This window comes from Didymosphaeria variabile, assembly GCF_027946475.1.
Source record: "Didymosphaeria variabile strain IMI 356815 chromosome Unknown scaffold_7, whole genome shotgun sequence".
NCBI lineage: Eukaryota > Fungi > Ascomycota > Dothideomycetes > Pleosporales > Didymosphaeriaceae > Didymosphaeria > Didymosphaeria variabile.
Window position 1 is genome coordinate 2,725,706 of NW_026611626.1, and position 15,396 is coordinate 2,741,101.

At 51.1% G+C, this 15,396-nt stretch overlaps 3 protein-coding genes across 3 annotated transcripts; 1 reads left to right on the forward strand and 2 right to left on the reverse strand.

Moving 5' to 3' along the window:
- Positions 1 to 2,733: 2,733 nt before the first annotated feature.
- Positions 2,734 to 3,982, reverse strand: N0V89_010067 (uncharacterized protein; the record flags this gene model as incomplete). The annotated part of the gene is made up of 4 exons (XM_056218812.1): positions 2,734 to 2,849; positions 2,898 to 2,948; positions 3,022 to 3,596; positions 3,651 to 3,982. 4 exons carry the CDS (start codon positions 3,980 to 3,982, stop codon positions 2,734 to 2,736), a joined length of 1,074 nt encoding a protein of 357 aa, XP_056068077.1.
- A 928-nt stretch (positions 3,983 to 4,910) lies between these two features.
- Positions 4,911 to 9,516, reverse strand: N0V89_010068 (uncharacterized protein; the record flags this gene model as incomplete). Its single annotated transcript, XM_056218813.1, has 3 exons — positions 4,911 to 8,162; positions 8,211 to 9,292; positions 9,351 to 9,516. The coding sequence occupies 3 exons, from the start codon at positions 9,514 to 9,516 to the stop codon at positions 4,911 to 4,913; spliced, it is 4,500 nt and encodes a 1,499-aa protein (XP_056068078.1).
- Positions 9,517 to 10,091: 575 nt separating this feature from the next.
- On the forward strand, positions 10,092 to 15,311 carry N0V89_010069 (uncharacterized protein; the record flags this gene model as incomplete). The annotated part of the gene is made up of 1 exon (XM_056218814.1): positions 10,092 to 15,311. The coding sequence occupies one exon, from the start codon at positions 10,092 to 10,094 to the stop codon at positions 15,309 to 15,311; it is 5,220 nt and encodes a 1,739-aa protein (XP_056068079.1).
- Positions 15,312 to 15,396: the final 85 nt, after the last annotated feature.

Here is a 15,396-nt window from a genome sequence, read left to right on the forward strand (position 1 = left end):
GCATGGACTTTGCCTTTGGCGACAGAAAGAAGTGGCTGCAATGTTATATGAGCTGTCGCTCTTTTGGAAAAGAATCTTGGAAGAAAGCATGTGCATCTCCGGATCGTGGCTATCGAAAGAAGCACTGCCCTTGCAAGACCCATATACGATGCAAACTATTCATGGAGGAGCTCTTTACCAAGAAATAAGAACTGAGGTGGCATATGAGCCTGGAAGGGACCAAAAGTTTGGATCTTTCACTGTATGGAACGCTACTTCTCGGAGACCAAGATCCCAGGAACACACCTTTTTGGAGTATCACCATTGAACAACACTCAGCTTGACCAAATGTTCTTTGCTGAGCAGACCGAAATGGATGCACTTCCCGATTATGGGGAGCTTCTGCCCCGGTTTTGGAGTTGCACGGCCGTCGAACTTTAGGTCGCCCTCTGCAGGTAGACCTGTTCAAGCTCCATGCGTTTTACCGGACAGATCAAGAATCTCAAAGAATACAACTAATGTGGGAGTACGCTAAGCTATATGACCAGACCATGGCGTTTCATATACATGTGGGAAGTGCTCGGCGTCACAAAGATGGGAAGCAAAGCGCTATGTCCCTCTCTGAGCGGATCGAAGAAAAGCACATTGTTCATCATAACGGGACACTTCTTACACTCGAACTCCGGACGATAATGTCTTTTCAAAACCAAACACCCATCGGCTATGTGTCTCTCTGAGGTGGAGTCCAGGTAGATACCATCACGCTATGCGATGCGGTCAAATGAGGCTTGTGCGACGCAAACACAGTTCGGTTTTTCTTTGTGCGGAATGCCTATCGTATTATCAAAGAGGATGCAGTCTCTCTTGATGTTGTCCGCCGAGAGGACTAGGAACAAACGGCGTCAACTAATATGGGGTGTCGCCCTGCTAAAGACCACAACCGTTCTCATGTCCGTTAGAGGAAGTTCATTCAAAAGCATTAAGCATAAGAAGCAAGTGTTACCTTGCGTCAAATCGAAACTTATGTGATCTATTGCCATGTGAGAGTAAGCAGAATGGCGCCTGCGACTCACGATTTACTTCCACTTGTTCATGCGAGAGATGCCTGGCATTCTCCGCAACTGAAGTCAAGACGTAGCGAATACATGGCGGAGTGACCCCGAGTGTCGTTATTTGAGACTGGAGCTCTACGCCACCCCAATCAATAGAGTCGTCGATTAAAAATTCGGGCAGCGAAGAATCCGATGTGCTTTCCATGCGAGCTAGAAAAGAACGCCCAACACTACTATGTGGGGGTTGGAGATGGAGGCTTTCGTATGACTGAACAGTCACTTCGCCCACTCCATGTCAGAGGTGTCCACCGTTTCCCCTATAGAAAAGACTGCTCCAAGCCTTACATGGGGGAGGAGCCTGGACCCTGTGGAAGTTGTACTTCCTCGTTGAAGTCTTCCAGTGGGCGCCGCTTTAAAGTCAGGACAAGCCGAGATAATGTGCTCGTCCGGGGAGTGAAAAATGATATCAGCAGACACAATGTGCGAGTGGACGTGGAGGAAATGTAAGACTCAATAATGGTTTCATTGATCCAAGGTGGGGTGGGCTCGGCGTCTCTCGACTAGAATCCATCTGCTCACGTTTTGATGGGGAAGAGGCACGGCATGTCTGCCCTTCCGACATGAGCACTCCCTCCTGTGAGTGGGCGTCGGTCAAAAAAACAGAACACCAAATACTATGCGCTTCTTCGAGCGTCTCAAAAATACAGGATGAGAAAGGCTATGAGGAAGGCTATGAGGAAGAGAAGAGATGTAGAACTTCGACCACTAAAAACATTTGGCCACACAACGTATGTGAGAAAGTGGCGTCGACGGACTAAAGCTCGCTTCAACATGTCACATGCGGGACTTCGAACTGCTCCGTGTACTAGAAAATCAAGGGACATACGTTCATGCGGAGCTGGACCGGCCCTCTGTTGACCACAAACGTCCGTGGACGTTACCAATGTCAGAAGTGCCTTCTTGTTTGCGTAATCGAAAGCATACATCTTCAATACTATGGATGGGAAAAAAGCGGAGCGCGAAAAGCCACAGTGAGGCGGCTGTATTACTGTGCCGTGTTATGGTGCGTCTCAGGCTTATATAGATCTTTCTTTCTTTGCAGTGTACTTCGTCTCACTACAAGTCTTCCCTCCTTCTCGGGAGACTAAAATTGAAAATCTCTGGCTCCATGGAGTGTCTCTAAAACTGAAGATCGTACGGGTACATGTGGATGTGCGTAGAGAATTGACAAAGTATCGAAATATCCATCAAAATGAGTCATGTGGAGGCAGACGTCGAGCTCGAATGAAACAAGGAACGATCTTTTGTGTCGCGCATGGATCAGTGCTAAGCGCCGAACACACATAGAAAGCAATTTCTGTCTTGCTGCATGCTCCTTTGCCTGCACGCCTTTTCCTCTTCCCGAGGACTAAAAGTTCGGACACTGTACCTACATGGGCTGTTCCTCCGAAAATACCATCAAGAAGGACATGTGGACGTGCTTGGGGACATGAAATTAAAACGAACGCACTAATGTGGGAAGATGGGTGTGCTTGTGATGATGTGTGCATACACCCTATTTAAGCGACATTTTTCTTCTCTCTTTCAAACACTCTAATTCTACCGTAGCGCTTCCTCTGTTATCCCTCTCTGTCTAAAGCAACACCAATATCATTGCATGCTTTTGTTTTCCTAGAAGTGCAACAAGTCGCCGTTCGGAAGACTATGCGGCCTCCTCTAGTGTCAAATTCTCCAGGTCTTGTAGTTCGACATCCACAAGGGGATCCTGTCCCTTCTTGAGCTTAGCAACGTTTTCCAATTTCCTGGCGTGAGTTCCGCCTGTCTAATGCTTAGCTTGATGTTCGTTATTGAATCCAATGCACTTACAGTTGTTGTAGACTACGTCATATGTGGTATCCCTCTCAAGGATCGCCTCGCCTGGAACAACTTAGCATCGATTTGCATACTCTGAAAGTTCTGTGGTATGCATGGCCGTGTAAGGATGTCTTACCTGTCTGCACAAACGTTTTCGGATCAGCAAATTCAGGGTCGGCATTGCCCTTAAACAGAAACTCAGACTTCTTCCCCCAGTGATTCAGCGTTTGTTTGCAGTCATACACCTTTTCGATGCCACGATGCTTGCATTTTGCACCATGCATCTTGCGGCACTTCTCTTTGGCGGCTGCTATCCGGCCCACTGGCACATTTAGCGGCTTGGTAAGCTCCGATGAGGAAGCTTCAAAGTGGAGTGCGCCATCGTTGGGATTGACTCTTCGGTGCTTCACAGTACCGACAATGAGTGCCTGATGGTTCACTAGGCCGGGTTTACTTTTGAATCGCAGGAGGTAGGACTCGCCCAATACTAGCTTGTGTCCTGCCTTCTTCGCAGCCTTTTCGGCGATCTTGTAGTTACGCGTCTTGGTGACCTTCTTCTTGGGAGGGCAACTTTCACCTGCGGGCTGTGCTCGTCCGCTGAGCTTGCCATTTTTCCCTTTGACTCCCTTGGCTGGCTTGCACGCTTTTGCTTGCTTCTTCGGCTTCTTCGCGGTTGGCTTACGGGTGTTGGGCTTCTTAGGGCTCTTCGTGCTAAAAGGAGCACACGATAAGCATACGTCGGGCTGATGTTTTTCGTGAACTCACCTAGGCTTCTTCTTTCTCTGAGCAGGTTTCTTCTTTGGCGCCGGCTTCTTCTTCCTCTGAGGCCTTTTGCGGGCAGGTTTCTTCGTGCGCGAACGACTTCCTCCCCTACCTCCCCTTCTCTTGTCCAGATCCGGACCGATATCCTGTTCCTTAGAGATTAAGTCTCTAGCCTGAAAATGCTCGCCATTACCGGATCTACCAGGGAGCAGGCTCTTTACGAACACAGGACCGTCAAGAAAGTTTGTAAGACCATTCTTCTCTTCAACTGGAGCCGAAATGGTGTAAAGAACCAGAAGACTGAGTAGGAAGAGAGCAACATTTGGAGCACGCATGGTTGGAATCAACAGTCGAGGCACAGCCTCCGGGCGAGATAGGTCAAACGAGTGTAATGTTAGATAGTAAACGATTGTATGAGTTGGTCAAAGGAAAGAAGACAAAAGGGCTCTCGCGCGCAGAGGTCTAAGCACACCGACGACAGCGGCATTCTTATGTTACCCTTTGAAGTGCCCAGCTTACCACTACGGAGATAAAAGTGAGAATATCGCCCTGAACTTCATATCCCTGTTTACGCGTTTTGTTAGAGAAAGTGTCTGATGGGAAAAGCCTTCTTCTGCTCGCACAGCCCGTGTTTGCTCCGAACAACACCTAAATTATTCTTCAGGTCCTTGCTGCACTATTAAGCGTTGTAATCTAGAGGTAGGGAAACGTGTTCTGGTTAGAGGTGGACCGATATGTTGCCGGACAAGTAACTACGCCCCAGCCGCGATTTACGCCCCACACATTGCCCCGAACCTCCGACTGTGAGACCTCCGGGATCTTGAGACGAAGCCCGGAGGCGCGGCTGGACGTCTCTGCAGCTTGCTAGAGTGAGAGATAAGTCCAACGATGATGTGAAGAGGTCACGCCGCTGAACAACACGAGGCCCCCGTGATGTGTTTCTTCGGTGTCGAACGGTCCTTTTGCAAAGAGAAGCTGTCGCCGTAAGCCGCGTGTGCTGTCACCGGACTCCGAGATTTATTGGAGCTGCGCCGTTGCGGCTATTATGGATGGATGGACTCATGAAATGTTTGAAACTGTCTATGCTTTTCCTCGTGGAGGTCTTCGCTTTCGAGGCAGCAGCGACGTCTGCAGGAGGTCTAGGAGGCATGTCACGGTCATTCAAAAGGCTGCTAGCATCACGTTTTCTTGTCTGTATTGGTAATCGACGTATATGCATTCACCATTATATGCGAATCTTTATGATAGCACATCTACGATTTACTACCCTTTCCTTCTCGCCACAATTGTACATGGCTCCTTCATATGCCAGGAGCGCAACCTAGGCTCACCCAATACTTCAGCCTGCATTTGCGCCGTCCCGCTACGCGGCCTGTTCCCTTTCACGTCACTGACCGTCTGCTGAAGCTCTACCTCGTCGACTGTCGCACCAATCTCGTAGACACCGCTTGTCAGTGCGACAATGCCGAGCTCCGACTCCACCGACTGTCCCGGTTCAATCGTCGGCAGACGGCGCTGAAGAACGCCAGTCCAGGAGAAGCGCTTGTCGAGATCAAGGGCGATGTTGTGTGGGAGACCGGCGAGATGAGGTTGCAATCGCAGAAGCGGTGCGACTGGGGCAGGACTTCGGTTATGAACCTTGGTCTTGAGTGTCAAGAAATCGTCCACAGAGACCTCGAAACTTGCGTGACCGAGCTGTCGCACTACGTTGTCGTTCTCGTCAGAGGGGAAGTCCGCCTCAAGAGTAGTTTCAATCTTGATATCCCCCAACTTTATAGCCTCAACCATGCGCGGTGAGAAACGCATGGTGCGCAACTCAATGCTCCCGGTCTTCCCGCCTCCTTCTTCTTTCCATGTCCCGCGGATAAGCTTCAACATCTCATGGCGGTACCAGAAAGCCTCCCGGTTTGCGCGCTCTGTTTCGGGAGACACCTTGCTCGCGCTGACTACGAATTGCCGCTGATTCGCTGGGTTGAGCGACGGAACGGGGGCGTAGGGTTCCTTGAGGTAGATCTTGGGCAAAATGAGGACGACTCGGTTGATATGGCCTGGTTGGATAACTTCGTTAACCGTGTGGGCTTCAGCCCATGAATCGATGCTGCTCTCTTCACTAGCAGGTCGTCCTCGGACCTGAAGAGCGATGTGCAAAGGGTTTGGCCATGAATTACGTAAGTCCAGTAAGAGCATGCAGTACTCGTCACTGTTTTCTTGCGACTTCATGTGATGAAAAGCCTGCTGGAAGTGGCTCCCGAATTTTTCCATCGACATAGTCAGCTCCTTCGTTTGGCTGGACCACGCAAGATCGCCAGAAAGTGGGACTATGTCGGGACGCTGTAGCTGAACGCTAGCGTTGACTGTGACAGATATAGGCACAGAAACCTGCCGTGTGAAGAATCTGTCTTGGATCTCCGAGCGTCGTTTGCCGAGATTAGCATAGTCAATCTGAACGACCGCATCTGTAAGCCGTGTTCGACCAACAACTTCGATCTCGAATTGAGCCTCATCGCCTGGCTTTATAGACATGGATTCCTCATTTTCATGCTTAAGCCAACGCAAAGAGGGGAATTGCGCCAGCTGAACTTCCAATTCGTGGAGTTCAGCGGGTGGAAGGTCCCGATTGGACGTAGCAGCTTGGATAGCTGCCGTCGCCGAATCTTGAAATGTAATATGAACGAAGTCGACGGCGGTGGTATTGGAAGTGTTCCTCACGGTCACAGTAAATCGCCTCCTCTCTCCTTCTAGCACCATGACAGCTCCTTGCGGAAGAGAAACGTCAGTGATGATGACCACGGGCTGATCTGGAATCACGTTGAAAGTCAACGTCTCCGGCTTTGGCGAGGATGCTTTTTGCACATCTGCTGCTGTTCCAACCGCTGAAGTGGGGCGAGAAACTGGGGCACCGAGACAAGCCTTAAGCCCTATTTTCTTCATCTTCAATTCTCTTTCTGGTCGCCAAGGATCGGGGAATATCGGGAACAAACGCTCACGACACCCAGTGACCTTGACGTAACATCCAATGATATTCAATGTCCCTTCTGCGTGAGCAACACCACTTATTGGAAACTTCTGGGTTCGATAAGGACCCAAAATGAATAGCTCCTCATGCGCAACAAACTCCGCACCTTCGGCAGCTATACGTAACGAGTCGACTTCGAGCTCAAAGTCGTACGGGTTCTGTAGAGCAATGACAAATCTGTATTCCTCGTTGGCAACAAGCACAGTCTCGACAGCGTTGGCCTGCGGGTTCTTGTTCCAAGGGTTGTGGATGAAGGGTCCTTCCTTGGATGGTGCAACTTTCAACTCTGCAGGACGATGGTGGGTCAAACGCAAGGGAATCGGTGGTTCCATTATGAAAAGACCACGAACCAAGAAGTCATCCCAATAGTCAGTCTCAATATGCTTGAGCCCCAACTTGTTCGCTTGAGCAACCGTGCGAGAGATGTTGGCGAAAAGTCGCACTTGTTCGTCACGCGGTAACGAGACGAAGACATCGGTGCTATTTGGCTTGGGGGCTGTGCCAGGACCTGCGATCCTTAGAAGTAGCGCAGTGAAGTGGAGAACGCCGTTAAAGTCTGGTAACGCCTCGCAGAAGTTGATACACATGCGTAGAATGTCCACCTTCAGACCAAGGCTCCCGAACGATCTGAGAGAAGCTATCCGTAAGATCTCTGTGACTGCATCCTGGCTCGATTTTCCTGGCGCGGGTATAGTTGCGCCGTTCGTTATTGAGGGTAGCACTGGTAAATTGAACGTGGCTCTTGTATCGGGGACCCCGTAGACACGTCCCAGCATGCCTAGGAACTCATCAATGCCGTTTTCGATCTCACCTTCTCCCAGATGAAGAGCGCCTGCTCCAGAATGGCCCCCACTAGCCATATTTAGAGCAGCGAGACCCGCAGCAGGGTGCACTCCCATCTCTGCCGCACCGACTTTTCGGGCTTGCACTAGGCCTGGTATCAAGGAAGTTATGAACTCTCTCATTACAATGGCCTTCTTTCTTTGAAGCTCGAGCGACGACAATACAGACGCTACCCCGGCCAACACAACCACCCTATCGGTCCCGCTCATCCCCGAACTGTCGGGGGGTCCCGGCAACGCACGGAATAGCATGGCAGCGATATCATTCCTTGTGGGATTTACTGCGAGCCGTGGCACAGAAAGCCGTGGCTTTTGCCGGAATGGATTGTTTTGAACGAGGTGTTGCAGCGCATCGTAGTCCAGATATCCTGCGGACAAGTTCATGGCCGCCAAGAGTTTGGAGAAACGTATGACGCTTTCCGAGAAAGCAAGTGGAGGAAGAGATTCCCCTGGAAAATTCGAGGCCCGGGTATAGATGTTCAGAATCATATTCACTAGGTCAGGAAGAATGGTATTGAGGCTCTCAAGGGCGGCTTCGTGAGTGGAACTTCTTGCTGACGTTGGAGAGGCTACATCAGCTATGCTGCCAGCAGGTGTATGCTGGGGAGATTTGGTGCCCGACGATTTATCGTGCGAGGGATAGCAGATCTCGGGTATCTAACGAAGGGTTAGCGCCAATCGAGTAGAAGGTATGGTATTGCAAACCTGAAAATCCATGCCTGACCATGCGAACAGCAGAAGGCAAACCATGATATTCTCCAGAGCTTTTCCATGCCACAGGTGATCACTGAATGTCCGTGCTTGCGTGGCTGCCTCGGTAAGTTCTCGCAAAGCATCATGCCACTGCCCAGCGCATAGGTACAGCGTTCCGATAATAACGCCTACACGCCCACGTCCTTTGTTGCGTGCTCGCTCACCGGCACCACCGGAACCAAAACCATGGATGGACACTCGATCAGCGCTGCGATCTCTTCCTGCACTCTTTGGCTTTGAGGAATTACTCGACGTTCGTTGAAGAGTATTGGCCGCATCAAGACCCGATATCTCATCGAAAGTTGTTGGAGGGGTGCGAGCTCCTTGTGTCGCGGGAGATGCCGCTCTGGGGTCATTGTTGGCGAGTGAGCCTCCAGAGGACGATGGTAGCACAGGCATGGACATTCGATGCAGATCTTTCTGATTTGCCGACACAGGTGACTCAGGTCTACTCGAAACGGGGGTTTGTGAATTCCTTCGGGAGAACAGAGATGCTGAGGGGTCCGCATTAGCCCAGCTGGGCACATTGTCTGTGTTTCCGGCTTGAGATGCTGGTGAGGCTACAGTGGGTAAAACTTGTATCGATTTTGCTAGGGTAGTCATCTCAGCAAGTAATGTTGCGGTGAGATCGCACATCAGTGTCTTCATTGTGGTCATCTTGATTTGAGGAGCCGGGGGCACGAGTAACGTTTCCGGAGGCAGTTGAGGATGCGGCTGTTGCGAGGCGCAATCAAACAACATGAGGCTGTGCAGATAAGCCTTCGGGAACTGTTCTTTCAGATCATCCACGGCTGATAAAATCCCTTCTCTATCATCATCCTGCGAATTGGACATGGACGGCGTGTCATCTTCTTCTGCCTCGGCACGTGACTGATGAAGCCAAGGATATTCTGAGGCGTCGGCAATACCGATGATTGAGAGTGGTTCTCGAAATTGCTCAAATGGGGACAGTGACAAATGCGAAGGGGGTGGAAGTGACGTCGACAGGTCATATAAAAGGGTGCCGTTGGGGAATGCTAGAGGTGAGAACATATCTGCGCAATGCCAAGATCAGCGACTGAGTGGGTGTCCGCGTTGCGAGATGGGTCGTACTCCTATCTGGCCGAGGATCAGGACTGATGTCTCCAAGGCGCACCATACAATGTGGCTGCAGGAATTCGACAAAGTTTAGGAAACGTGAACGCTTGATGCGGCCGACGGGCAGGAGGAGCGCCCGTATGCGCGCAGGCGCAATGGGCGAGAGAGGGTCGACCGCCATCGCCACATGGGAACGAAAAGAACCCCCAGAGCCAGAATTTCAGGTGCTATCGTTGTAAAAGAGTTGGGCGCGCAGGTATCCGCATGGTTCGTTGAATTTTGGACAGTGTAGGTGAAGGTGAGGATTCCCACGGGGCACGAGCACTGACGCTCTAGCCACAGCACGCTAGTCCAGACTAGTGCAGAACGCCACGCGATCGTCTCAGGGCAAAACGCGGTACAAACGGGGCCGACCGTGGTCACTTTGTTGTCCATAACATTCAACACATCTGGACTTTAACTCGGTCTTCATTTATCGTTTGCATAGCGAGGGCTTAGACAGGGTTTACTTTGTGAAACGTCGCACTCAGCATCGGTTCTTCTGCATTCTGTCGCTTTCCCCTGCTTCGCCACCCAGGCTTCAAGCACAACGTCAGCCGTCTCATTCACCCAACTAGTCCCCTTGTCCTTGAGCTCGACCTTCTTTTTCGTTCAACTGTTCCTTGAAGCGCATCTTCTGGGACCTGGGGTCGCACACATGGAGTTGGGCGCTTGACACTTTTCATCATCACCTTGTACAAGAGACACGCACCCATCATGGCGTCGGTCGACTTTGCGCGGCTGCGCAACCAGACGATGGCCGATGGCCAGGATTCTGAAGTTACCGTGAATACAAGGGCGCTCATAGACAAAGTGCTGGCTCGTTACTCTAGCGAACACACAACTTTACGAGAGTTGATTCAGAATGCTTCTGACGCCGGCGCGAGCACTGTCGTCATCAAATTCGAGACCGACCCATCTCTCGAAGTTCCTACGCCACAAGGCTCAGACAAGTCAATATTGCTGAAGCACATCATCCAACAACACACTTTAAAACGACTCATTGTATCTAACAATGGACAGCCATTCACAGCTGCAGATTGGAGTCGTCTCAAAAGCATCGCAGATGGAAACCCCGACGAGACGAAGATTGGTGCATTTGGTGTCGGATTTTACAGTGTATTTGCTGACTGCGATGAACCTTTTGTGGTTTCTGGGGACAAGACTATGGCATTCTACTGGAAGGGCAACACATTGTCTACGAAAGTGGCGACTGTCCCGCAGGAACACCGGACAAATAATACGACGTTCTCACTCGACTATCGGCAAGCTGATCTATCCTCTCCATCGTATAACCCCGCGAAGGTTCCAAATTTGCCAACACTATGTCAATTCCTGGCCACAAGTCTAACCTTCGTGGGTCTGCAGTCTCTCGAGCTTCACGTCGACAGTCACAAGGTTGCATCATTTTTCAAGAAAACGTCTCCAGCTGCGGATTTGCAAGTTCCGAGAGGGTTAAGGACAGACACAGAAGGAGGGTTCATGCGCGTCGCGCAGGTGACTCAACAGCATTCTCAAATAGATGCGGAGTGGAGCAATGTCATTGCGTCAGCCCAGAACCCACCCAAGCGGGCTGCTGAGTTGGTTCAAACCGAGGTGCGAAATGCTGGTACGGCTTTGAAAAGCTTTTTCTCCAAGTTCTCAGCGCCAGCACCGAAAGCAAGCAAATCTCAGCCCATAGTGAAGGCACCGGATACATTCTCAACCGAGACCCACGACATAGCTGGAGAATCTACTGGTGTCATTTTCCTCCAAGTTTGCACTGTTGAGGTCGATACCCGTGTATCAAAGAGCTTTGCGGCTGAGATCGAACGTGCTACGAAGAAACCACCACCTCGCAAAACACGGATTGCTATTCTGACTTCACCATATCAGGATCCGACTGTTCCTCTATCAACAGGCACCGGGAATACAGCAGAACTCGCCGCAAAACTATTCTCGGAAGTTTTACCTACGAAGACAGGGAGAATCTTTATTGGTTTTCCTACTGCACAGACAACTGGAGTCCTTGCGCATGTTTCCGCACCTTCACTCATCCCCACGGTGGAGCGTGAAAACGTCGACTTAAATGCGCGGTACATATCCCAGTGGAACATTGAGTTACTACGTGTGGCTGGTCTGGCATGCCGCATCTTGTACGCCTCGGATATGGCCGACATCCAGAAACGACATGGGAAAGAGCCCATGGACAGCTTGATTCAGCGAGTTATTTATGTGTTCCAGCAGTTTACCTCAAACGCTTCGCACCCTTCGACCTTGCTAGGGGAAAAGATCGAGGAGGCCTTCTGGAACTCTTCTCAGGAGCGCTCTATCGAGATGCTTTCGACAAAGGGCATTATGGCAAGCAAGCTAGTACGAATGCCTGCGGAGACTCTAAGCTTTCTAGGAGAGGTGCCTATGGTACCCCAGGACCTAGCTACGAGAGCCTACACGTTCATGGTGGCCCTACATCGCCGCGGTTTCATATCTGAGTTGACCATGGGTGATATCCGGAAAGGACTTGAGAGTCGGGCTTTGACAGAAGATGAGCTGGCAGAGTTCCTCAAGTGGTCCGGAGCGAAACTAGAAAGCGGAGAAATCGATGGTTCTGGCATTCGTAGCCTCTTCGAGATTACGGTGGCAAACATCGAGACCAGTGCCGACGAACAGACAGGGAGAATACTTGCATTAGGCGACGTGAGCACGTATGTTAACACAGCAAGAATCAGTCCAACGCTTCCTGTACCTTCGGATACCATTCCCTTCAGCTATTCGAAATCGATTCCAGCTAAGCAACTACAAATGTTCGGATGGATCGAGTTGTCGATGGTACGCTGGCTGCGACACATGACCACTGCACCACAGCTTCAAGAGTTCCAATCATCCGAAAAGATTGCTTCTCAAGTGCTCAGCCTCACGGCAAAATGCTGGGAACAGCTTGACGGATCCTCGAAGGAGGCTGTTGTTCATATCCTGACTCCTCATCCCATCATGCCCACCAAGACGGGCATGCGCAAACCAGAAGAGTCGTACTTTCCTACTGTCAAACTATTTGACGACCTCCCTACAGTCAAAGCTTTTCCAGGTTCGAAGGAGAAGTTCCTCGTTGCTCTGGGTGTGAGGAAGACGGTTGAGTTATCAGTGGTTTTCGATCGCATGCGGAACCAAGACTCGAAATCACAGTCAGAGAAAGCTACATGGAATCATGTCGATCTTATCCGATACTTTGCTTCGGTCTTAGATGAGATGCCCAACAAAGACCTTGATCGATTGAAAGATACGCCGTTCTTGCCCGGAGAAGGAGCCCCGGTGCAACATGGCCAGCTATTCAAGGCGTCGGATCTGTACGCACCGGATCAGGCTATATTATCTATGGGACTTGTCCAAGTGAAGCTTCCATTTGAGTTTAAACAGAGCGTTCGCGAAGGCACACTGTTGTTAAGACTGGGGTTGAAGCAGTGGCCAGACTCGATTGTCCTTGCGAATATTATGCACAAGGCTGGGCAGGCGAATAATGGGCCGCTTTACGCCACTGTCCTAAATTACTTCATCCAAAATCACTATAAGCACGGCTATGCTTCCGAGGCAAAGAAACTCGCATCCCTTTCTCTGCCCATTCTACCGACGGAACAAGCCCCTTGGCCGACGCTAGTAGGGCCATTCCAGTGCTACACGAATGAGCGAGCTTCTTGCTTGGGGTACGCCATCCTGAGAGCCGATATTCGACCGCATGCCGAGAAGTTCGGTGTGCAACACAACCCGGACATTCAAGACTGTCTTCAACGTCTGATCAAGTCCCCGCCGAAGACTAAGCTTGACGCTGAGATGCAGTTTGCCTACTTTGCTAGCAGACTAGGAGAGCTGGATCAGCGGCGACAAATGTTGACCAGCATCTCTACGGCACATATCGTTCCGGTGTTCCGCAAGTACTATCTCGACGCAGCCTCTGCCGGCTTCGAAGATCGGTCGAGACCGCAATCGGGGAAGACTGAAATGCGTCTCCATCACCACGATCCTCCAGAGACGGTCTTCGTCGGTCAAGATCAAGAGTATCGGGGCATCTTAGATTATGTTCAGTACGGAGCCGAAGCTACGAACTTTCTCCTGAAAGCTGGGGCAAAGCATGAGCCTAGCAGCCATGACCTCGCCTATCTCACCTGCAAAAACCCTGTCCGTTTCCTAAACACGATTGGGCAAGAACGATACCTCGATCTTCTTCGCAAGTTGGCTGTACAAGCTGACAATCTATGGAAAGACAAAGACCTCGCGAAAACATTGGTGGCCTCCCGCATCCTGCTAGGGTACCGAGATATCAAAGATGAGAAAAAGAGTCTTGCTGCCGCTCAAGAAGATAACCTAGACGATCTTGATGAGCCTGGTGTATCACGCGAGTGGTCCTTGAACAGCGCCAGTGAAGTCGTCATCATCGACGATGTGGGCTTCTACTTCAGATTCCGCGACTATGTTATTGCAGCACCCCAGGAAGAAGCACTCGAAGAATTCTACGCTAGGTTTGGGGTCAAGAAAATCTCGGAACAGGTAAAGGAGGAGCAGCGCATTGGGAACTTGACACGCGATCAGAGTGTGGCCCATCGTCTGCGCAGCGATATTCTAGAGCGAAGTAGGCTCTTCCTCCACGAGTATGAGCGAGACGCCTCGTCGAAGAGCATACGGCACGATACAAAATGGCTCGGCTCGAACATGAAGGTGGAATGCGTGTCTGATATCTCGATTCGCTACTCACTGTCAGATCGAGCAGCCACTTCTCATCGACGGACCGCGTACCTTAGTCGGAAACGTGGTGTGGGAACAATCTTATATGTCACCCCAACATACGATGTTTACGAGGTCAGCAGCCAGCTAGTTCGTCTTCTCATTAAGAAACCGAAGCAGAACGATGCCATTGCCCTGGAGCGAATCCTTACAGAGCCACTCCGTCGCCTGCAAGAGAAAGGCATCAACGTCGAGCGCATCTTACGGAAGAAAGAGCACGAAGCTCGTATTGCAAGGCAGCAGGAGCTGGAGCGTGAATTCGAGGAGCAGCAACATGCTGCTGAGCAAGCCAAGCAAGGCGCCGCAGGGATGCCTCCTTGTCTGCCAGGTCTAGGTCAACCTCTACCAGGTCTAGGTCAAACACCAGCAATACCAGCAACACCAGCAACCCCCGAGAAACCAAAGGAGAAAGAGATGCCCGGGTCCTTCGGCAGCCCCGATAACGACGATCTAACCGTAGGCGACCACGCGCACGACAACACCCTGCGCCCCCCAGAAAAGAGCGTCTTCAACCAATGGGCCAAGAAACTCGGCTTCAACAACAGGCCCTCCGCCCCCACCGACGTCGGCCAAATCACAAAGGAAAACAACCAAGTCACCAAAAACAACATCCAAAACGCCATCAAAGACTGCCGCCCCATCAACCAGCAAAACATCAACTCGAAACACCACCAAGATCCCCCCACCGAGCTCGACAAAGGCGCCTACTGCACAGACGACCAATGGGAGAACCTCCACAAAGCGTTCTCCATCCCCTACTCCGGCCGCCACGTCGACATCTTCTACGGAAAAGACCACTACGAGAGCCTGTCCGACATCCAGCCCGAGCTCGCGCTCTTCCTCCCCCTCATCTTCAGCCTCGCCTCTCTCTTCGGCGCGAACCCCGCCGCAGTCAGCATCTTCCTCGACAAGCAGTCCCGCACCATCGCATTCAATCAGAACCGCGCGCTGTTTTTCAACCTCGGGTGGTTCATGCAGATGCATAGCGCCGAGTATGGCACGCCCGCGGGGAGGGCGCGCGCCCTGGATAGCTGGTTTTTGACCTTCTGTCATGAGTTGGCGCATAATCTTGTAGCGGATCATAATGCGAGGTTTATTTGGTATCAGAGTCAGATTGCGATTGAGTATAGTCAGGCGTATAGGGGGGTGTTGGAGAGGTTTGTGAGGGATGTGAAGGGGGAGTAGAAGAGTGGGGGATGGATGAGGGCATTCGTATTTTGCATTCGAGTGCGATAGACTTTCAGGTTTAGTTTTGGCGGTAGATTTGGCA